The sequence below is a fragment of the Labrus mixtus genome, chromosome 17 (assembly GCF_963584025.1).
Source record: "Labrus mixtus chromosome 17, fLabMix1.1, whole genome shotgun sequence".
Taxonomy (NCBI): domain Eukaryota; kingdom Metazoa; phylum Chordata; class Actinopteri; order Labriformes; family Labridae; genus Labrus; species Labrus mixtus.
This window is the reverse complement of record NC_083628.1, coordinates 19,258,922-19,282,452: the sequence shown is the minus strand read 5'-3', so window position 1 is coordinate 19,282,452 and position 23,531 is coordinate 19,258,922. Positions and strand designations below refer to the sequence as shown.

At 42.7% G+C, this 23,531-nt stretch overlaps 2 protein-coding genes across 2 annotated transcripts in view; one reads left to right on the top strand and one right to left on the bottom strand.

Moving 5' to 3' along the window:
- cdk9 (cyclin-dependent kinase 9 (CDC2-related kinase)) overlaps positions 1–4,221 on the bottom strand; it is a 4,746-nt gene extending 525 nt beyond the window's left edge. The window contains exons 1-8 of the mRNA XM_061061974.1: positions 4,094–4,221; positions 3,848–3,961; positions 2,799–2,880; positions 2,089–2,179; positions 1,768–1,934; positions 1,442–1,613; positions 403–551; positions 1–312 (exon numbers count right to left, since the gene is read on the bottom strand). The exon at positions 1–312 is cut by the window's left edge and continues 525 nt beyond it. Coding sequence (XP_060917957.1) covers positions 1–312; positions 403–551; positions 1,442–1,613; positions 1,768–1,934; positions 2,089–2,179; positions 2,799–2,880; positions 3,848–3,961; positions 4,094–4,137 — 1,131 coding nt within the window. The 5' untranslated portion in view covers positions 4,138–4,221. The remainder of the gene's footprint in view (positions 313–402; positions 552–1,441; positions 1,614–1,767; positions 1,935–2,088; positions 2,180–2,798; positions 2,881–3,847; positions 3,962–4,093) is intronic.
- A 1,168-nt stretch (positions 4,222–5,389) lies between these two features.
- LOC132992568 (folylpolyglutamate synthase, mitochondrial-like) lies at positions 5,390–21,976 on the top strand. The gene is made up of 15 exons (XM_061061973.1): positions 5,390–5,571; positions 6,797–6,925; positions 7,046–7,099; positions 7,231–7,295; positions 8,615–8,729; positions 10,613–10,690; positions 10,921–10,982; positions 16,526–16,628; positions 16,926–17,003; positions 17,111–17,273; positions 17,640–17,723; positions 18,026–18,176; positions 18,263–18,338; positions 19,059–19,125; positions 19,718–21,976. Exons 1-15 carry the CDS (start codon positions 5,425–5,427, stop codon positions 20,092–20,094), a joined length of 1,749 nt encoding a protein of 582 aa, XP_060917956.1. The 5' UTR covers positions 5,390–5,424; the 3' UTR covers positions 20,095–21,976.
- Positions 21,977–23,531: the final 1,555 nt, after the last annotated feature.

Genomic DNA, 23,531 nt, shown 5'->3' with positions numbered 1-23,531 from the left:
GTTGGGAGGCTGCTGTGGCATGTGTCCTCTCCGTCTGGGCGGGGCCAGGTATTCAAACATGGAGGTGTTGTGGGTGGAGAGCATGTTCTTGAGGTCTGAGGGCATCGGGTCGGACCAGAAGAAGTCGTGGTTGAGCGCGTCGTCGCTGTCGATGCGCTGCGCCGGGTCCAGGACCAGGAGTTTATCGATCAGGTCCAGAGCGTACGGGTCTTTGACGTACGCTTTCAGACGGTCCTTCACTTTCCTCTTCTGGCCTTTCGGGAGCTCCATCTTCTGGTAGAGCTCGTACTTCTTATCCACGGTGGGCCACACCTGAGAGGAAGAAGAGACGGATCAGGATTACGTCGAGACAAAGAGGAGAGCGATGCAGAGTTTAAAATCTCCAGTCTAACATCACGTTACCTCTGAAGTGATGGAGCCACACAGCTGGCTGATGAGGGTCAGCTGGTGCTGCTCAGTGTTTCCCTGCATGATGGGACTTCTGGTCCACATCTCCGCCATGATGCAGCCTCCTCCCCACATGTCAATGGGGGGGCCGTAGTCTCTCTCACCTACAAAAAAAAGTAAATGAGCAATGCAAACATCCTCCATGCCTCGATTGAAATTTTAAAAAAGCAACCTGACGAGTAAACTTACAAACTATTTTTTTTTTTGCATTTTGTCATTATTAGGAAGCTTTAGTGTGAAAAAAACTGAAAGGGGGATGAGGAGAGACAGGGGAGTCTGCAGCAAAGACTTCTAGTGGGTTTACAGTATGTCACCGTGATACAGGTAGCTGTAATGTGCAAAATGAAAGACAGAACAGGAAAAATGGGATGTGTTTGTTTAGGCGACTAAACGCTTAAATGCCTCCCTTGTTAGTCGGCACCAGAATTACTATTTGGTTAAACAAATTATTTGTCGGCTCTAGATGCCAGCCGAATGTTACGCTCAAACAGTAATGCAGGCTCTAGCTGCGGGTCATGGGCCTGCTCTCCTACCCAGATGTAAACTAGCTCTAGTGATTTGACAGCGTCTCGTAGAAGCAGCGATGTTCGGCAGAATTTTGATGTATAAAATGACGATAAAAATGTAAACAATACAAACAAACAATATTCTTTCCGTTTCAGACCTTGAGACGGATAGATAGCGATGACAAACAAGGCTCCATTCGTGGTTATTTAAGCATAGGATGACCCTGATGAACAAGCCGAACGCGACGGTCAAATGAAGCTAATAAATGAGCTTCATGCTACAAGTGTTGCTGAAGCCTCTTCGAGCCTTTTTCACTTTTCTTGCATTTTGTTAGTTGGTGAAGTTGTGACATCTTACTCTGGTTCTATAAGCAGCCGAGCATAGTTTATAAGAGCGTGAGTGAGGAAATAATCAATCCTCCCAGCGGGGACTTTAAGCCGTTTGTAATGTCAGAATCAACAAACGGCAGACAGGAAGCGGCTCTTACCCAGCAGCAGCTCTGGAGGTCTGTACCACAGGGTGACCACTCGGTTGGTGTATCGGTTCCCCTGACTGTTTTTAGCCAGACTGAAGGCTCGAGCCAAGCCGAAGTCAGCCAGCTTCAGGACGCCGTCTCTGGTGATGAGCACGTTGGCGGCTTTCATGTCTCTGTGCAGGATCTGATGCAAGAGCAGCCAACATTAGGAATCACTCATTGAGGATGCCGAATGTTATCGACTAGGTGTGCAGCATCGGTGTCAATCGGGTGATATTCTTGGACGAGTAACCTACATTTTATTAAAGAGTAAAACTGTTCAGATCTGGATGCCTCACCTTGTTGTTGTGGATGTAGTAAAGCCCATTCAGCAGCATCTGCATGACCTTCTTGATCTCAGCCAGAGTGAACTTGACGTTGGTGTTGCTCAGCAGCCCGGCCAGGTCGTGCTCACAGAAGTCAAACACAAGGTAGATGCTGCCTTTGTATCTGTTATACTGAGTGGCTGCGACAACAATCAAGAAGAATAAATTAAACTAAAGCATCACTGTACACACACACATACGTTTAATACATGGAAAGAGGGTCTAAAACAAACTCAATGACAACAGATATCAGTTGAAGGACAGATTTTAAAACGGGGCGCTCGTGACACCAACCTTTGGTTCTGCAGATCTCGATCAGATTGACGACGTTCTCATGTTTGAGCAGCTGCAGGATCTTGATTTCTCTCAGCGCTGTGATCGGGAACTGAACGAAGCAGGCAGAGAGAAACACGTTTGAACAGATTAAAAACTAATAATGAACACATGTTGTTTGGAGTATTTTTCAATTAATCACACTTCCCCGTCACAATTATTATCCATCACCTGTGCAGAATAAGGTTATCATAAGGACAATATGTTAGATCAGTGTAATATCTGCCAAAGTGGACGCGACAAGCGAGTAGGGAAAAGCATTATGGGATGCTGGGCGATCAGGCTCAGGCACGAGGCGGGAGAAAGGGGTCGGATAAAAGTCGAACTTCAGTGAACAATATTCAATTGAGTGCGATACGAGTTGTGAGATCCGCCATCTGATTGGATATTCTGGATTCTCCCGTGATTGACCAGAAAGGTTATTTACCCAGCATTCAAACTTTAAAGAACATGGCGGCTTTTTCGTCATATATAAATATCTTTTTATACAGAAACAGTGCCCCGAAAATCTCATTCTGAAAGCACACGGTGCGAGATAATTGCAATGTAGTTTCTGACTAATCATTCTTCCTTTTTGCTCCTTTTCATTCAAGAGTTGAGATGTTTGTAATGATCGTTTTGTTTGGTCAATGACTGATATCAATAAATAAATATAAATAAATAAAACTCACCCCTTCTTTCTCATTTTCCATCAGAACTTTCTTCAGGGCCACCTTCTTCCCGGTCTGTCTGTGCTTTGCTTTGAACACCTCCCTGAGAAGAGATAATAAACGCATGAGACTCACAAAGAAGTAAACAAAGCGAACAGTGAAATCAGAACGAGGGCGACATCGAGGGGAAACTGTAGAGCACCACAACGCAGAACGACTTCAGTCGCCTTTCTCAGTGAGAGGAACACACCTGAGGAAGACATTAACCAGCTAAAATTAAAAAAAAACCTGACAGAGCTCGAGGTTTGTAAGGCGAGTAAAACAGAAGGTGAAACTGAAGCATGTCTGTGAGCACTGATCGTTTCTTCCTTTTTAATACGTCTGAGAGGAAATTCTGGGTTTACACTCTTTTAATGAGAGACATGCTTCTCACACACAAAGGCCAGAAACACACACATGCACAAACGGGACCTGTGGACATGTGCTAATAGAGAGATGTCAGAGTGGGGCTGCTCCCGTCCCCACGTATATGATAATCCTTACTGTACTGTTTGTTCTAATTTAGCATCATGTTTTTTTAGCATCACCGTTTCTGTATTTCTTAAAGTCCAATGCTTCTGTTTTAATCCTAAAAGCTTAATCAGGGACAATTATAGCAAATTAGCCATGGCTTGAAACATGTATGCATGACATCCAATTAGCATTCAACATTTGAAGCACTGTTCATAACTAAATAAATTAACAAAAAAGAAGGGAGAAAAAGTGTCACTTAGCTTTCAGGAAGTAAACAAACATGTCCTATGTAGTCAAATCATTTCCAGCACATTTCTGCTTCTGCTTATTTCCACGTTGTTCTCTTTATTATATAAGCATTATTATTTTTAAAATGACAGTGTAAGGTACATTAAAAAACCCTGAGCATGTAGATATCTGTTCTTAAAACATACATGTTTAACTGCTTGTTTTATGGTAGATCGAAATTCATCTACAATGTATGTAATTTATTGTATACCTTTAGAGTGAAGTTACTTATCAGCACAACTACACAAATAGCATTCACATCCACTCACCCAAAAGTTCCTTGTCCAATTTTTGCCATTTTTTCGTATTTTGAAAACTCGTCACAGAAAGGAAATTCAACTCCATCGTAGTACTTGGACATGATGGCGGCCTCCCGGTCGGGCCTGTGGACACATTTCACTCAATATTAGGATATTTAAGCTAAACACGAATAGTATGGAACACGTATCAAGTCATTCAAATTGTACAAATCACTAGAGTTTAAAAATTATTTAAATAAAAAGCTGTTTTCTTACTTTTCAGCCGCGGCTGAGTTGCTTGTTGTTTTTTCTCGCTGCATCTTTTTTACTCCCTGATTCAACTTCCGGTTCTGCGGCTGTGCTGTGCGTGCTGCATTAAGTGCGACTCGGATTTTTAGGCTTCTTCGTCGTATATCGTTTAACTCATAGGTAAAACTCAACTACATCACTAGCAACACCAATTTAAAATAAAAATACAAGCTAGATCGACATTGCATTTACGTTTGAACCATACACAGTACACAATAACATAGAATAAATGTAATAACACATAAAATAAACAAAACATCAGGTGTATTCTTACTATCAATCAGATGTTAACAATATTTGTTGTTCAGGTTTTGATCTCGCACGCATCAGCTGTCACGAAAAAACATATCTATTTCATTACTTTGACCTTTGATTTGAGGGTTCAGTTAACATTTTAAATACTTTGCTTTGGTTAAAAATACATATTTATATGAAAACGTAAATGATTCTTGAGAAAAACTGATTATAAGGGTGACTGCGGAAGGCAGCACAAACGTGAAAACAATGTTGCATTATAGAGTGAGCGACACCTTGCGGACTGGAGAAGTAACAACAAATGTCTAATAATGACACTGACACTGTAGTTGGGTTTGTAAAATAATATCACAGCTTCTTCTTTTATAATGTTTATAATAGTTTATGTTTCCTGCAATATTCAATATTAAGGCAATATAGCAGACAACTCAATTATAAGTGTGAGAATTGATAGTTCTCTTAAACAAATACGAACATGGTGTGATGTGATTTAGAAAACCTTTTACATGCAGCATGGAGAGAAGACTTCACAGTAGTTCTCTGGAAATAGTCTGGCTTATGCTGCCTTTTAAACCCCACAGTATCAACACATCAGTGAACAGTCGTAAAACAATAAACCAGTAGCCCAATAGCAATACAGGGCAATCACACCTCTAGTAAAAGGGCAACATCCACCAGGTGGTAGGTCATTGAAAAGTCAGTTGAGAATCATTAAGTCAAATTAAAGATGTTCCTGCTCTTAACTACTCATGTTACAAACATTAGTTTTCCAAAATGCCCTTACATAAGTTAGTAAGTTAAGTAGATAGATATGCAGATGTACATACAAAAAAAACACAAACAAATAAATTAAGTTGAAAAAAAAAACAAAAACATCAAGACAAAAAAAGTATTGAGCCAGAGTACAGACAAAAAATTAACTGTTTTTAGTGATTTTTCTATTCTGTGAATTTAAGAAGAGGGGGGCGTGTTATGACGTCATCGCGTCTTTGGATAGAACCTCCCTTATTTGGCAGTCGCTTCCGGTGACAGCTCGCCTCATCATGGTGTGCATGTCGCGCGTGTGGCAGCGGGGCTCCCGGTTTGCCGCGCGGCTCCGGAACAGAGACTGGGCGTTCAGGTTAGCGGGCCTCTCTGTCAGGTACTACAGCACCAAAACAGCACCTCATATACCCGGCATGGAGTACCAGGTAAGAGGACCTGTCAGCGCTCCTTCTGCTAGCCGAGCTAACTTAGCCACCAGCGCTAGTTTGACAAGTTTGTAGTAACTGTGAGAGATCTCACGGTGCAGACATGAAACATGGCTGACAGGACCACATGAGACTGATTTAACTTTAGCTCATGATGTCCAAGAAGCTGAAGAAGTATTTCAGTAAACCAGATGCTGTTAGCTTGAGTGAGTGCTGGGAAAAGTTATCAGTGTGTACAGCTGTACTCTCTGGCCACGTCAAAGTACAGCCAGGTGTACCCACACGTGGTCTAATCTGTGTTTGACTCGGGACAATATTACATAATGAGTAAACTTTTTCATATTCAGAGTCAGTCTTTTATTTGAAAATGGATAGAAACTACTCAAAAATAGTTCATGCTGTATATAAGTTCTGTGAGTATTTGCATAGCTTGCTCTGAAAGTGGACCTTCCCAGACTATTAATGTATTGGCGGTTGCCATGGTGATGTCCCCTACTGGAGTCATCAGACATGCAGTCATTTTAAACAAGACTAAACTCCACTTTATAACCTACTTTGCACATGTGCTTTTTCGTCATGGCTGAGTCTAATGCCTGTGAATGTTTTCATGTTGTCCAAAGGTCATTTCCTGTCATTATGTGATATGCAAAGTTTTTTTAATCTTGAATCTTAGCCCAACTCTTAGTCAGTTGCTGTTTTCAGGAGGTTGAGCTTATCAACAGAGCATCCCACTCATCACCCATGGCACAGTGAAAACTGAGCAGGAAACTTCTGGCTTCATTTACAAACCACTTTGTTTTTTTATGTTTGCATACTTTACTTTAAAAGTTTCCTTTCAAACTTTTAGGGCTTTCCCAGTTCAAGAAAACTCCTGATATTTGCCAGAGGAGCTGCTAGACCTCTAGATTTTTTCCGTCCACTCCTCCTGAAATGATCCAGATATTTTCAGTTAATTTGATTAGGAGCAGAAAAAACGTGATTCCAATCTGTGTTTTTTTTTTTCCTAGCCGCTAGAATTTGTTTCAAATACAATTTGTTTCAAATTCTAACTGTTTTTAATGGATCAGTGGTTTTTGTCACTGATTCTGAGGGTTTGTTGTGTTTTGCTTATTTTACTGTGCTTGTTATCTGAGCATCATTGGAAATGAGGGAAACCTCGGTGTCCTTTCCAGAATAAATAAAAGTTTGAGTTGAGTTTTTCTGAAACTTTCACATCTTTTTGCAGGACGCCGTTTGCACGCTGAACACGCTGCAGACCAACGCCAGCGCTCTGGAGCAGGTTCGGCGAGAGCGGAGCCACCCTCAGCAGCAGCTCCACGCCATGAGAGGGTTTCTGGAACGAGCCGGTCTCAAAGTGAGTCAGCTCCCGCTGTGTGCCACATGACGAGAGAGTGAAGCATATGAGGATTACAAAGAACGTTATTGATCTCCAACCGAGTAGATTTAGTCCTTATCTTGTGTTTGTGCATCAAAGGTGGAGGAGCTGGACCATCTCAATATTATTCACGTGACGGGAACAAAGGGCAAGGTGAGCTAGCTCAATTGATTCTGAGCGTTTTCACTTTGATTTTGTAACTGTTGACTGAAGGTCATGTAAACATGTTTTCATTCACTGGTGTGGTGACAGAGTGTTTGTGTTTTTTATTCTCTCTCTCTCAGGGCTCCACGTGTGCGTTCACCGAGCAGATTTTAAGAAGTTACGGCTTCCGGACGGGATTTTACAGGTGACACTGCAGCATCTGTACTAGACTTGGGCGGTATCACGGTATTCCAGGGGTATTTAGAAATCCAGACGGTATGACTTTTAATACCGTCGGAAATACAAACGCTAATTTTTCTGTGAAACTGACGCAAATATAATGTATTGAGGTGAGGGGTTGTAGTGCACAGCACGTGCCAGCAGGGGTCAGCTCCTATGTAGACCCCCGTTACCGTGGCTACTAAATGTAAAACTAAGGGCGCACTCACACTAGGTAATCCTTAAGCCTAAAATCCAGGTTGTTTATATGTGACATCCTTCATGTTAGTCCGACCCGCCTTCTTAGAAGGATTCACGTTTCCATAGTGATCCAGATTAACATGAGCACTCCTGACTCCTCCTAAGATCTCATTTCAAATGTAGCTTTGAATGAGCTCTGTGTTTTCTCAGATTATTTATCTTATTAAAATTAAAACGCCCTCGAGTATTCCTTGAATACTGTCCTGTGGGAATCTGATGTTTGAATACAAATACGACAAAGACCGCTCGTAGCCAGGGCTCGGCTTCAACTCAAACATATTCATATTTGTCTTTAAATAACATCTGAAGTCAAACAGTTTATTCATGTTGAAATTGAAAGATGTCCTCAGGAAACATTTCCTCTGAACGCTTAAAGATATCAGCTGAATATATTGGTCCAGTTTCTGATCAGATGTCACTCAAAATGTGATTAAAAAGTTTAAGATTTAACTTTGTGGGAAAATAGAACGAGAGAGATTTCATCCAATATCTAAACTACTTTGAGCGCCATTGTTCCTTGAAGGCTTTATATGTGATTTTTCACACTTAAATATAATATAAATCAATTAAATCCTCTGAAAATAACTCTGAGTCATGACTGTCTACAATGGGTGTAACACCCGAGTCCCACTGTCTGTGATGTTTTCCGAGTCCTATCTTCAGTTTGTTTACATCGCCGGGACGGCGGCTGACTCCTCCCCTCGTGTATAAAAGTTGTTTAATTGAGGGACTAGAGAAAATAAGAATAACATACTGTACTCACTGCTTAACTGCGTTTCTAGATCACGCTCATTTCAGGTAAATTTACATGCAGTGTGAAGATACGAGCATAATAAAGATAGCTAGCATTAGCATGCTAACACAACAATGCAGCGTGAGTTGTTTTGGTTTCATGCTGGTGCTCAAGAGCGACATCTGCTGGATCAAAAGATCGCATACAAAGCCTTTAAATGATAAAAGTCACAGACGGGATACAACATGGCTAACATTTACATGTAAACATGCATTAATATGTAGTGTTGCTGTTCCCTTCTGTGTTTGCAGTTCTCCACATTTAGTCCAAGTCAGGGAGAGGATCCGAATCAACGGACGGCCGATCGGAAAAGAGCTCTTCACCAAATACTTCTGGCAGGTTTATGGACGTTTGGATGAAAGTAAGGTCGGTGATACTGAGATCTTAAATGTCTGTGACATGTCTTCACCTCTCTCAGCATCGTATACTGGAGGTATATCGTTAGCATCAGGATAAAGGACGCTGACCACGTTTCAAAAGGTCACAGTAAACATTATGAAAGTGCAGATTTAAGATTTTTTTAGCTTTTGATTCACTTCCCTCTGAGAAATGTTTCCATGTTATAAACTTGAATCCAGCGTCTGTCAGTAAAGCTGCCGCTCTCCTCTTTGTCCTGTTTGAGCTCCAGCCTGAGTGTCGTATTATCAGAGTCACAGGTTGTAATTGAGTGAAACAGGAAATGAGAGGCGTCATGTGAGGGTGAGCGTGACCCTCGTGACGCTGCACGTTGTTCACCTTCAGTCTTCACTTTATCTACTTAAATCATTTGGACTGGTTTGAGGTCCTTCTCTAAAAACTCTCGAAGTCTCAGTAAGTCTTTGGATTTAGTTCAAGTGTAAGAGGGCTTCGGAGCAGATGGATTCGACTTTTAGGGTGTTTTTTTGTGGGGGGGTAACTTTTCGTTCATTTGGGGTTTTTTTAAGGTTTATTTTTATTTTTATTTTTTTGCCTTTTCTGTAGAGACAGCACGGAGGATAGATTTGGAAATTGGGTACAGAGAGAGACAGTGCGGCCCCACTTCATACGACAAGTTGCGAAATTTCACTCAAGATCTCGCTTGTCGCCTAGTCTCCCTGCTGCTCGTGGGCGTAAACCATGGCGTGAACGTTTCCTCCACGGCCTCACAGACAGCGGTCAATCACAGCAGAGCGTTCAAAACGAAGGTCAAACTTCTCCAAATGGGTCAAGAGTCAGAAACTAAATAACAAATATCTGGCACTAAATGCTTTCAACGTGAGATTTCAGAGTTCTGTTTATGTATACAAAAGTTTGATATGCATCGCTGCACGCCGTCCTCGAGATGCCATGTTGTTTAAGGTTTGAATGCTGGCGAAATTAATCTTTCCTGTCGATAACGGGAGAATCCAGAATATCTATCCTCACTTTGTACTCATTTGAATTTTGTTCACTGAAGTTTTGTCCCTACTTCGTTCTCGCGTCACGTGCCTGAGCGTGCTCGCCAAGCATCCCATAATCCTTTGCCCTACTCGCATGTCTCGTCCAATACAAAGTGAATGGGGCACGAGAAATGTCGCGAATAGTGGGGCCGGGCCGAGTTTGGGGAATGACTTGCAGGAAGCCACAGGTCGTAATCGAACCCAGGCCGCTTTTGGAGAACTAAAGCGTCTTATACTTGGGACGCTTGCACTAACCACTAAACCAGTGGCGCCCCCTCTGTTCATCAGTTGAATCAGTTTGTACGAAGTTTCATGAATGACTTAATCTTGGTAATTTAGTGAATAATATATTATGTTAGAGTAATTCTTCCTATAGGTTAGTGAAGCTGTAACACATGTGTGTAAGACACCTCACAGCAGAGGAGCTATTTTAGGAGAGGAGCCGAGTGAATGCTTTGAGCTGTAACAGAAATATGATTTACTGAGACTGAAGACATGTAGATGTCTGACATTTACAAGTGAAGGTAACGTCTTCTCTCTTTGTCTCCTCTACGCTTCATCCGTCCTCTTCCTCTTCACCGTCTTCCTCTTAGCCTCAGCTGTTGTATCAAACAGTACAGAAACAGACTAACTGGCTAGTATCATATACCCGTACGCACTTCTCCAAGAGGAACGCGGCCCGCTGCCAAACATACACAGAGCTTTAAGTGGGCGAGCTGGGGCGATCATTGCACACCAGAGAGAGACGCTATTCTCACTGTTGAAAGTTGTTGTTCTATTAGGTCGATTTTGAGGTGGAAAAGTTACATATTGTTGCTCTAAGTGAGAATTACTTTTTCTGATCTTTTGCAGGATGCTCACGGGGGGACGATGCCCGCATACTTTCGTTTCCTCACCATTTTGGCCTTCCACGTGTTCCTACAGGAGAAGGTACGCTAACACGCCTGTGCTGCTTTTTTCTACAGCAACAAGAGGGGAATGTAATGTTTTGATTGTCTTGAATTTACTTAAAATGTGTCTTAGACTTACCATTTGGAGAAACATGATGAAAAACATGTGTTATGAGAGTTCAGTGTTACACTCATAACGCTAAGAGAAGGAACGATTAAACCTTTGTTACTAACGAGTCTTCAGTCTAATGACCTCTGCTCTCTGTCCAGGTGGATTTAGCTGTGATTGAAGTTGGCATTGGAGGAGCGTTTGACTGCACTAACATAATACGGTAAAACTCCATTTGTAATGCTGACTCTCAAAATGTAGCTTGAACTTTAAAGAGGACATATTATCCCCCTTCTCCACCTTTTCAAACAGTCCCCTGTGGTCTAAATGAAACATCTGTGCTGTGCTTTGTTCAAAATATAACATGAATCAAGCACCAGAGGAGGTTTGTGACCCTGTATAAACCAGCTCTCTCAGAACGCTCCGTTTTGGTGTGTGTGTCTCTTTAAATGTAATGAGCCCCCCCTGAGTTTTCCCGGTAGACATCACTCCTCTGTAGAGAATAAAAATAGAGGACCTGCCTTAAAGTTTTGCTCTAGGCTGGGGGTGGAGTTCATGGGTGGAGATACCAGGGAGGGGAGGGGATTTTGTTATTTTTTTTGGCAACAGTCCAAATTCCTCTTGGTAATGAGGATGGCGTGCAGCGATGCATGTCAAATGTTTAGATGTTTGGCTGAAGTCCAAAAAACATTTGACATGCTTTGCATCCAGGAACGGCACTCACGCTTTGATCTGCTGAACATCCACCAGACAGAAATGAGTCTAAAAAGAAATATTAAATAATAAGTTTACATGAAATGAAATGAAACCTTCTCTGTTCCAGTCGGATATAACGGATAATATGGCGTGTTGCACCAGCTAAGTGTAAGTTCTGTCTGAAGTTGTTTAGCTCTAACTAAACCCTGCATTGACACTACATAGGAGCAGTATGTAACTCTGACACCTAGTGTTTAAAATGGGTACTACAGTCTGAATTCAAAACTTTGTAGAGAGCTGTCTCCCTCGCCCCCTCCTCTCTAGAGTCGATGCTCACACAGGTCACCATGTGGTGGACACTGAAGCTTCAGTGTTTATCCAGCTCTGCATCGGTCTGTAAACCTTTGTGTTCTAACCTCTCTCCATTTTTCAAAAGCATCTCCAATATTGATCCTAGTTTGTGCACGTTTCTGCTCGTGGAGCTTATTAGAAACGTGCATTTCTGAGGGACCCCCCCATCCTCAAGAGTTATCCCACCTTTCAAATAAATCACCATGGCAACAGTACGGAGGGGTATACACCTACTGTTGGAGCCAAATGAGGAAGGAAGTAAAAACCCAAACAGAATGAAATCCCAAGCCAGGCCAAACTTCAAAGGCAACAGTTTTGCAACAACTATTACTGCTATTGAAACATCATCTTCTCCGGAATCCAGACAAAACAAACCTTTTTTTTCAACAACAGGAAATGCGTCCATCTACAAAACAATGCAGCGTCTGTATATGCTGTGCTCAAGGTCACACACTGGATAAGTGCCCCCAAATGGACATAGGGACAAGATAAACTTTAAACTTTCTAAGAGAGAAAGGAATCTGTTTTGGATGCCTCCACCCTGGACATTTGAGCAAGGACTGCGATAAGCGCCTTTCTTGCAAAATCTGCTGCCAGAACCATCCTACTCTTCTACACATTAAACAAAAAGCTAAAGCTGACTACACAAACTCAGCACAGCAAAAAGAAACATCAGTGAGTAGTACAGTTGTTTCTTTGCAAGCATGTGATCATACAGGGGCCGGTAACAGTAGCAGTGAGGGGATTCTATCCATTCTGCCTGTACAGATAAAGTTTTAAAAAAGGGAACCGTAATCATACAGACACATGCTTTTTTGGATCCGGGTAGCACAGCCACCTTTTGTTCTGAAACACTGAAACTAAATGGAAGGAAAACTCACATCAGCCTTCGAACCATGGGATCAAAATCATCAGTTCCCAGTTATGTGTTGGAAGGTCTGGAGATTGCAAGTCTGAATGGCTCAATTTTCTATGATCTTCCAGAGATCTACACACAAAAGAGGATGCCTGTTAGCACACAACATTGTCAAGGAAGAGGATTTGGCTAAGTGGCCATATCTTAATGGTGTTCATGTCCCTCTCATTAAATCTGAAGTGGACGTATTGATTGGTACCAATGCGCCCAAATTGCTGGAACCCTGGGAAGTTATAAACAGTGTTGAAAATGGACCCTATGCCATTAAGACCCTATTAGGTTGGGTTGTTAATGGTCCTTTGCATGGGTGCAGTGACGAGCAATGTGAGACTGGCCACCCCGCTGTTACTGTAAACAGGATCTCTGTGGAAACCCTGGAAAAAATGCTGGCTTGTCAGTACAATCATGATTTTAATGAAAAGGCATCAGATGACAAAAAGGAGATGTCAAGGGACGATGAGAAGTTCATGAAAATCATGGAACATTCAGCCACACTTCAGGATGGACACTACAACTTAAAACTTCCTTTGAAAACTGAGTATGTGTCCCTTCCAAACAATAAATGCAAAGCATATCAGCGCATTCTTGGATTGAAGAGGAAGTTTGAAAATGAGGCTTTTCATCAGGAATATACCAACTTTATGAATGATGTCATCAGTAAAGGATATGCTGAATTTGTGCCAGAAAATGAAATGGAAAGATCTGATGGAAGTGTATGGTATATTCCACATCATGGAGTGTATCATCCAAAGAAAGGAACACTTTGTGTGGTATTTGACTGTGGGGCTGAGTTCAAACAGTCAACTTCTGCAAGGTCCTTACCTCACCAGTTCTTTGTTAGGAGTTCTCACGATTCAGACAAGAACCTGTGGCATTAATGACTGATGTTCAAGACATGTTTCATCAAGTCAGAGTGACGCAAACGGAAAGAGATTTCCTTCAGTTCTTGTGGTGGCCTGAGGGAGATGTAAGGCAAGAACTTGTGGAGTACAGAATGACAGTGCATCTGTTCGGTGCAGTGTCTTCACCCAGCTGTGCTTGTTATGCACTTAGAAGAACTGCAGAAGACAATCAAAGTAGCTTCCCTGCTGAAGTCATTGACACAGTAAAGAACAACTTTTACATGGCGATATGTTCACACCACTCAAAACCCTGCAGATGAAGCCTCAAGAGGAATGAAGACAAATCAGCTGTTGACAAATAAAAGATGGATTGATGGCCCTGATTTTCTGTGGGAAGCAGAGGAAATGTGGCCGACTAAGAGTTGGGATCCCAACATTGTTGCAGATGACCCTGAAATAAATAAGGAGTTCATAAATAGTGCAGTGATTGTTGAGGACACACAGAATGCGACTCTACAACTACTAACCTTCTATTCGGACTGGAACAGATTGAAAAGAGCAGTTGCATGGATCCTTAAAATAAGGAAGACTCTATTGGAGATCAGTAAAAAAGGAAAAGTTAACACAGGAACGCAAACATCATTAGGATGACAGAGATTGACTCCTGAAGATCTTTTGGAAGCTGAAGCATCCATCATCGGCTTCATCCAAAAGGAAAGGTTCTACATTGAAATTGCCACATTGGCCTCTGGCAAACATGAAGTAAAAAAGAGCAGCACCATATACAAACTGGACCCCATTCTGGACAATGGATTGCTTAGAGTTGGAGGGAGACTAAGTAAGGCAGCCATGCCTGAGGAGACAAAACACCCAGTTATCCTGTCCAAAGATGACTATGTATCTGCTCTGATTCTAAAGCATATTCATGAGCAGGTGGGCCATGGTGGAAGAAACCATGTTCTCTCTAGATTGAGGAGAAAATATTGGGTAACCAGTGCTAATGCAGCAACAAAGGTTTTAAACAACTGTAGCTTATGCAGGCGCCATAAAGGAAAAATGGGTGAGCAAAAAATGTCAGACCTGCCCAAGGAAAGACTTGTTCCTGATCTCCCTCCATTCACTAATGTGGGAGTTGATTATTTTGGACCTATCGAGATCAAGAGAGGACGTAGCCTTGAGAAGCACTACGGTGTCATTTTTACATGTATGGCATGTAGAGCCGTTCACTTGGAGGTCGCTTATTCATTGGACACCGACTCGTGTATAAATGCCCTGCGCAGATTTGTTTGTAGAAGAGGACAAGTCTCTCACTTACGGTCTGATAATGGAACCAACTTCATTGGTGCAGAAAGGGAGTTGAGGGAAGCTCTTGCCGCTTTAAATCACAGCAAAATACAAAACATTTTACTCCAGGAAGGAATAAAGTGGAGCTTCAACCCACCAGCAGCTTCTCATCATGGAGGTGTATGGGAGCGCATCATTAGAATGGTGAGACGAATATTAACATCTGTGCTACGTGAACAAACCCTGAGTGACGAGGGATTTCATACAGTTTTGTGTTAAATAGAAACCATTTTAAATGACCGCCCCATCACAAAACTATCAGGAGATCCCAATGATCTAGAAGCTCTGACACCCAGTCATCTCCTCACTATGAAAGTAAACCCAGTCTTGCCACCAGGATTATTTGAAAAGACTGACCTCTACATCAAAAGGCGATGGAAACAAGTACAGTACATTGCTGACCTTTTCTGGAAACGCTGGAAAAGCGAAATCTCACTCCTGGAGTCATAGTCATGGTTGCAGATGCTACTGCTCCACGCAGCTCATGGTTGCTTGGGAGAGTCATAACGACCTATCCTAACAAAAAAGGACTGATGCGTTCTGCAAGACTGAAAACAAAGAGCAGCATACTGGACAGGCCAATAACTAAACTGTGCCTGCTCCAAGAAGCTACCTAATGAGATTAGATTATTACTGGTGAACTCTGACCCAAAGGGATTTTTTTTTTTTTTGTTTGGCTCCTTTTATATAAATATGTTTAAATTGTTTCTGTCCTCATGCCATCAACAATTAGGGGCTGGTGTGTTGGAGCCAAATGAGGTGTTTTTGTGTGATGCTATTTTCCTTGTGGTTGTGTGTTGGCCCTCTACTGGGCACTATGTGTAGCCTGGGCGGATGCTGTGGTTAAGGCAAGGCTCCAGGTGAGGTGGGACAGGTGATTGAATGTAGGCAAACAGTTTTTTTACCGTGTCAGCCTGTCGGAGTTAAACGCATCCAACGCGGATTTGTTTGTTTTATTTATAGACAATGGTTCGTCATATTTTCCTTTATTTGATAAGAAGTGTTTAAAAATAAATGGATTGAAATATCCAAATCAAATCATCAATGGACTGTGTTAATTTCTTCGAGCTAAGCACGCGTCCGAAAGCTTCCACATTCATCCCTCAAGTGACTTCTCTAAACAATATTGAGTTTGTTAAAATTGGTCACTACATCTACTAAGAGCTAGGGGTAAGATTAAAAAGGTGCAACTTCTGCCTTTGTTAGGAGAGTGTCAACTGAGTCCTGGATTTGAAATTACATTCAAATGAGGTTACGGTTGAACGTACACAGAGCTGGTGCACCCTGGTACTGGGATCACTGGGAATTAAATGGGAACCCAACTGACCATAATAAACTTTGATCCAAACCCACAGCGGTCCAGAGTCAAATCTGGGGTGGGCAGCTCTTGTGCCAGGTTACTGGGACAGAGCTATGACAAAGTAGTTGATTATTGGAGTAAATTGAATGACAAAAAAATGTGTTTTTAATTTTAGAATGATTGTTTCAGACTTTTTTAAGCTCCTCAAACACTACAGGTTTGCTACTTTTCTTTGTCTTAATTGTTGTCATTAAACTTCATCGTTATCTCTGTGTGTGTCCCCCCCCCCCCCCCCCCCCCCGTGGTTCTTTGTGCAGGAGGCCGTGGGTGTGTGGTATCTCCTCTCTGGGTATCGACCACACTCAGATCCTCGGAGACACCATCGAGAAGATCGCCTGGCAGAAGGGAGGAATCTTCAAGGTGGGTTACGAGGCCTGTTGAGGCATCTGTCACAGTTTGATCACACACTGCAGTACCTTCACCACAATCCAGGTGGCGGTAATGACCATAACTGTTCCCTAACTGCAATCAAAAAAACAAATGAGGGGGCGCCAGTAGCTTACTGGTTAGTGGTCGCGCCCCATGTGCAGAGGTTGTGGTCCTTGAAGTGGGCGGCCTGGGTTCAAATCTGACCCGCTGCCTTGGAAGTCATTTGATCTAAAGTGATTTGTTCTCGGTTATTTCTCTGCTTGTTCACTGTGTACATTTCTTTGTCAGCCGGGGGTTCCTGCCTTCACGGTCAAACAGCCCGAAGACGCGATGGTAGTCCTCAGGAACAGGGCCAAAGAGATGAAAGTAAGTCCCTGTCATCGTGCTCTCAGAGTGAAATCGATCTTCTTAATGGACGTGATTGTTCTCCACAACTCGGTTAGATGTACTACAGTCTGATGTTGTCATTGCAGTGTCCTCTGTGGACGTGTCCGGATCTGGAGGACTATCAGGCAGACCTCCCTGAACCTCTGCGTCTGGGTCTGGCCGGGCAGCACCAGCGCTCCAACGCCTCCCTCGCCCTCCAGCTGAGTCACACCTGGCTGCAGAAAAGATGTCTTGTCCTGAAAAAAGAGAGTGAGTGTCCTCTTATGAAGCAAAGCTGGTTGGCTAGTTTTCTGTTTCAGTCTGTGAACTTAAGTGTAGCTCCTTTTAAATACAGAAGATTAAATGCATGCCGTCTGACTTTCTTCTACAGCCATCACACATTCACAAAACTCCTGGGTGGGGGGGGCAATCATGCTTCAGCACGATACAGTACATCTGGGCCTAATGCGAGTGTACCTTTGATGGAGGAGATTCTTGTTCTGTCATTCATTCATGCAAGATGGAGTTTAAAACCTTTAAAAAAAAAAAGCACTGTGCTAAATCCTGCAGGTCATGGATGTTACACCTGAATTCAACCTTCACCGTCTATTAAAACAAACTTTCCTCTCTCAACAGACAAAAGCTTCCCTTCCTTCCCTGCGGAGAACACAGGAGGACTTCAGGTGACCCCCTTCAAGCCCAGCCCCATCATGGTGAAAGGTGAGCACTGAGATCATTCCTCCGACTGCTGAGTCATCACATTCAAAGTGACAGTGAAGAAAGCATATCTGGTGTTCTGCAAACATTAGTAAAAGTAAACATGTAATATTTAAACATCTGAAAAGTTGGTTTGCAACCAAGAACAACCACGGAGTACATTTGAAATGAATCTGCAAATACATTTTTAAAACCTTTGCAGATGTCAGAGATATCCGTAGTGATAGAAACCAAACACTCACCTGTTCTCCGGGTAGATGTGAGACTACTGAATGTGTTTGTTTCCTGTTGTTGTTGTTCCTCAGGGCTTGCAGACACGGAGTGGCCCGGACGGAATCAGACTCTGAAACATGGACCGGTCACCTACTTCCTGGATGGCGCCCACACCATGCGCAGTATGCAGGCCTGTGTTCACTGGTTCAGAGACACTGCTGCCCAGCATGAAAGGAACGCAAGGTAAGCACATGAGTCCATGAGACGCCATAATGTGACGGTGTTTATGAGGTCAGCAGTGTGCTAACCTTCTCGTGTTTGTGTTGCAGTGGACCAGTGGTCAGAGTTTTGCTGTTTAACGCCACAGGAGAGAGAGACTCGGCAGCCATGCTTAAACTACTGGTGGTGAGTACAGCCGCGCTCAGCGAGCATACAGGAAGTAAAACCAACATTTCTTTCAAGTTATTAATCCAAAGGTGGATGTTGATCTGGCTCTGGGTTTAGGGATGTTACAACTTTTTGACTTTGTGTGTTTTTTCCATTTGAGACTATTTCTTTCATGTTATTCCCATCACCAACATCAACACATTTAAACAGGATTTGAATTCCTTAAAGTCATTTTGTTTTGCTCTAACAACTTGACGACAAGCTGACGACCCAGAGCGCCTCAAACCTCCTGGCAGTGTTGTAGTGGAGTCACTGAATCTCCAGTCCGACTTGGGTCTCCAGTCCCTAGAGCTCCGTCTCTCTGAAGAAAAATTAGAGTGGAGTCCCCATTCCCTCAGAGTCGTCGGTGATGAGACTGAAATCTGAGCATCACCACGACGCCCAAACTGTAGCCGACCAAGATGGGATGTGAACGTATCAGCCTTTTCTCCAAACTGAAAAAATTATTCAGGCCTTTATATTACAAAACAAACAAAAACACAAACACACAAAATTCGCTCCATCTTCAGAGTCCAGATGCAGTAAATGCTCGAGTCTAAGTCCTGATCGTGTGAGGAGTCCTGAACATCAGGGATTGAGTCGGACTACAGTCTTACATATGCTCTACCTGTGCTCCAACACTTCACAGCTGACTTTAGAGTGACTGTTGAATCTATTTCATTTGTTTTTGTTTTTCAGCCGTGCCATTTTGACTTTGCTGTTTTCTGTCCAAACATCACTGAAGTCATCACGTCTTGTAACGCAGGTGAGGTCATCGTTTCTGTTTTTGATGACGACTAGTGCATGCAGCTCAGCATTGTGAAGCAAACAAAAGGAGTGAGCATGGCCTGCTGTAGGCCTCTTTGGTTAAGACTAGGCTTAAAGGGGAAGTGGGATCTGCAACAACTAGTGTTTCCAAAGCTTTGTGTGCTTATCAAAAAAAGTCACCTTGCTCTCGAGCTTGAGACAACCACTAGTGAAGTTAGAGGAAGGTAGAAACTTCTGGGGAAATCCTGGTGTTTTCACTTAACATTCCCACGGCTCATTTGGTCTTTAGTGGAAGAGAGAGCCACGGAGGAGCCGCCCTACATCTGTCCTGCCCTCTGAGTTTTTGTGGTCATGTTGAGACTCCATTTTCAACGTTTTTGACCCGCTAACAGTTAACAAAACAGTTTCCTTAGCTAAGCATAAAAACCTGAAGGAGGAGGAAACGGCTAGCATGACTTTGTCCAAAGATCAAACAAGTTTTGTTATCAGGAAGAAATATATATTCTGAGAGTTGTTGAACCATAGCTTTTTACACAGGTGAGATATTTAAAATGTGTCCCTGCTGTCTTTCCTCTCTGTAACTATACCAGACCAGCAGAACTTCAACGTCTCGGTGGAGAACATGCTGACCCGCTGCTTGGACAACGAGAGGAGCTGGCGTCTCCACAAGAGCCTCGGGGATCCCAGAGGTGCTCAGCTGCTCATCGAGGACACCCTGTCCCTGGTCCCTGAGAGGAAAGCAGACACCCTGGTCTTCCCCTGCATCCTCAGCGCCCTCCAGTGGATCACCCAGGGCAGGGACTCAGTGCTGGCAGACCCAGCCAAGACGGTCCCGCCGGTCAAACCCAGCGTCAAGACCAAAGCTGCCCCGCTCTGTGACGCAGCGGAGATCCACGTGCTCATCACGGGGAGCCTCCACCTGGTGGGAGGGGCACTTAAACACCTCGACACGGCTTCCTCCAAGTAGAAGCATCAAGAGAGGTTAGAATGGATCAATAGACGGTTTAAATACTGGGAGGAAGAAGAAGAATGTCTGCCTGTTAAGATGAGGTTGAGTTTTTAGAAAAGAGTGGGTTCAGCTGCTCAGATGTACTTGTTGTCGTCTTGGTGGCCTTCCTTCAGGGGCCGCCCGGACCAAGGTAGCTTCACAACGGCGCTAACTTCACCCAGAGCCTTACAGACGACAGACGGCCAATCTGTGGAGCTCGAGTCTTAAGTCTTAAACCTGAAGCCAAAATACGTTTACATGAGACGTGTGAAGTTTACTCACACCACATCACATCAGCCTCAAAAACCACAGAATCACAGGAGCCAGAGCGTGCTGCATGGATCTCTTGGAGTTTGGATTAATTTAACTTTGTTTTTTTTATATCTGTTTGTAACACGTGTGCAAGTTCTGTCTTCAGCCCGCTCTAAACCCAACGTGTGCACTCGTTAAAGAGAGAGACGACCGGAGCGCTTCTCGTATCCCTCAAACCAACGGGGAATACTTATGAACCTCGTCGCCATGGTAACCAAACAAGGACACAACTTCAGTTACAGACTAACATGTTTACATCAGAGAAAAGTGGAGGAAAGCATAAGACCAAAAAAACATTGGTGTAAATGATCGAGGCACTCTGGATGGTTTAAAAAAAAGAAAAAAGGCCTTTAACTTGAAGAGCTAGAAACATTTAAAATACACCAAGACGTATCGCCTTCTTCAGGGTGCAGTGTCACGCCGAGACAAAGACAGTCAGTGTGTGCACCCTGAAGAAGGCCGAGTCGATACCGATGTTTGTTTGGCCTTAACTTTTCCTCCACTTTCCTTTGATGTAAACATCTTAAATCTGTAACTTGAGTTGTTTCTTTGTTTGGTTACCATGGAGACGTAAGGTTCATCTTGACTCGTACAGCATTACGTTTTTACAGACCAAAATAGAGTCACAGAAATGATGTCACATCTTGCAGCCAATCAGTGAAAAGCTTATTTTAAGTGTTTTCCTCTCGTGTCTCGACGTCTCTGAAAGAACTCACGGCAGGAAATAACTTCTGCTGACAGTGACTAAAATCTACATACACCGGTGCATCCATAGTTTTAACATTTCTCTTTTTTTGTGCAGATTAAATCCTCTCTGCTCATTGAAAACAGAAAAGGGATTACATATCAGCCAATCATACATTTCTGAGGGATTAAATCCTTCCTGTAAAACGCCTTGAAGACGCCAAACAGCAAGTGAAACCGTCTGCTGCTCCTCAGAGTTATCCCTCCTTACAAAGCGACCGCCGTCACCGCTTTACACCGACTGTACTCAGAGCTCGGTGTAAGATTTAAGGTGTAACTCTCTCTCAGTTGGTGCAACACTTGAAATGTTAGTTTGAAGTGGCACAGAGCGGCTGCAGACACGTGCTGAGCATTTCCTTTCACAGCATGTTTTTTTTAAATGAAAGTCTTTTTGCACACGGTCTCCTTTTATTTGTCCGAGAGGAACGACACACTGCTGACGATGTGTAAATATTCAAACTCTAGTGTTGGAATCAGTTAAAGCGAGTGTCAATCAAACTCAGATTAATCAGGTGCACACTGGAATTAAATTAATATTTGGATGGTCCGTTATTTAAATTCTGACATCAAACTCTGTCCCTGTACGTTTCTATGTTTGTGTGATATGTGACGGTGAACGATGATGGCGGTGTATAAAATACACTCTTCATGTTGATTCATGCGATGATGTCATCAGCTTCAGTGCTTTGGCCTCATCCGTTCACCGTGTGACCTCCAAGTGATTTAAAATTGAACTTGAGGTCATAAAATTGTCCTGAGGATGAAATCTTAAAATTCTGAGTCAATAAAAAAAGATGATATGGAAGTTGTGACAATCTCTCTTTGTTGTTTTTGACCCAAAAGTACAAGATGAATGGAATTGAGCTTGTAAAGTTCTGATAGTTTGAATGTATGTGACTTTAATGTATACATAAATATGGCGGCTGTGGGTCAGTGGTAGAGTCGGTCGTCTCACAACCTGAAGGTCAGGTCCCCAGCTCCTGCAGCAACATGTCCGATATGTTCTTGCGCAAAAACTTAACCCCAAGTTGCCCCTGCTGCTTCTGTAGCGGAGTATGAATGTGTGTGAATGGGATTAGTAATGCTGCATTCAGGTGCTCTTAAGATGGTCTGAGTTTCCGTGTTGTGAAGTCGTTCTTCCGACTTCAGTGTGTTGATGTGATTTCAATTCAGAAAAACAAAAAAAGTGGATGTGTGAATGTCTCTGTTATGAGTTATATTTTAGCAAAAAGTTTGATTTGCAATACTTTTTATGAATATAAAAAGTATCTTAAGATAATATTTTGTCCCCCATGTGGTGACGATTATGACGTAAAGTCGGGCAGGTAATTTTTTCCAGATTTTCCGACTTGAGCAGGTGTTAATGTGCAATTTACAACTCAGAAACTCATTTTCCTGATGTGTCCGACACCACATGAATGTACCATTACCTCTGATGGTCACTTTACACAGCAGCTTCTACCATCAGTGTGTGAATGTGTAGGTGTGACCTGCGGCTTTGAGTCATCAGAAGATTAGAAAATAATAAATATACAAGCTCAAGTCCATTTAGCATTTCAACTTTTAAACACTTCCTTCCTGGCCTCTCGGCGATCCCTGAACCGCCAACCTTTTGGTCCCTGGATCCAGAGTCTGTCTTTTCATTCAAACTTTCATCTTATATTTTAACATTTTCATCACATTCAAACTTTCATTCTGTGCATTCAAACATTTTCCAACCAGACCTGTGGCCATCGCTATATTCAAACTCACCTGCTATGAATTCAAACCTTCATTCTTTACATTGGAAACTGTCACTCCAGATATTCAAACTGTCGTTGGCTAGAATCCAGCAGCTACATGCATACATTCATAAACACGTGTATTTGGTTGAACAGGTACAGAAACACCTTCAGGTGAAAGAAGTCGTTAAACATTACACTGGGGTTGTGTACCAAACGCTTTCTCTAAAACAGACAAAGAAGAGAACCAAAGTTCAGACTAAAGACAAAAGATAAAAACTAGAGCTTACTACTTTAAGTCCAATAAAGAAGATAAAAACAAATCTCGGCGCCACATGGAGCAGAACAGATGAGACAGGAGCACGAGGGGAGGAGAGGGTGATGAAGGTCTAATTTGTTAATATAGTTGATCTTCATACTACAAGTGTTGCTGGAGCGTTTTGACCTTCACAGGAACACGGGTAGGAAGACGTATGAACTGAAAACAAGGGGGATACACTCTGGGTTTATGGATGTTACAGCTTTTTGTTTTCATGTATTTTTTTCCATTTGAGACAATTTCTTACATGTTACCCCCGAAACCAACGTCAACACATTGAAACAGGATTTTAATTCCTTAAAGTCTTCTTTTTTTTTTGT

Coding starts and splice junctions, on each gene's coding strand:
- LOC132992568 (XM_061061973.1), top strand. CDS start 5,425: ATGGTGTGCATGTCGCGCGTGTGGCAGCGGGGCTCCCGGTTTGCCGCG. Junction 7,100..7,230: donor TGACGGGAACAAAGGGCAAG/GTGAGCTAGCTC, acceptor TCTCTCTCTCAG/GGCTCCACGTGTGCGTTCAC. Junction 17,274..17,639: donor TCTTGTCCTGAAAAAAGAGA/GTGAGTGTCCTC, acceptor CTCTCTCAACAG/ACAAAAGCTTCCCTTCCTTC.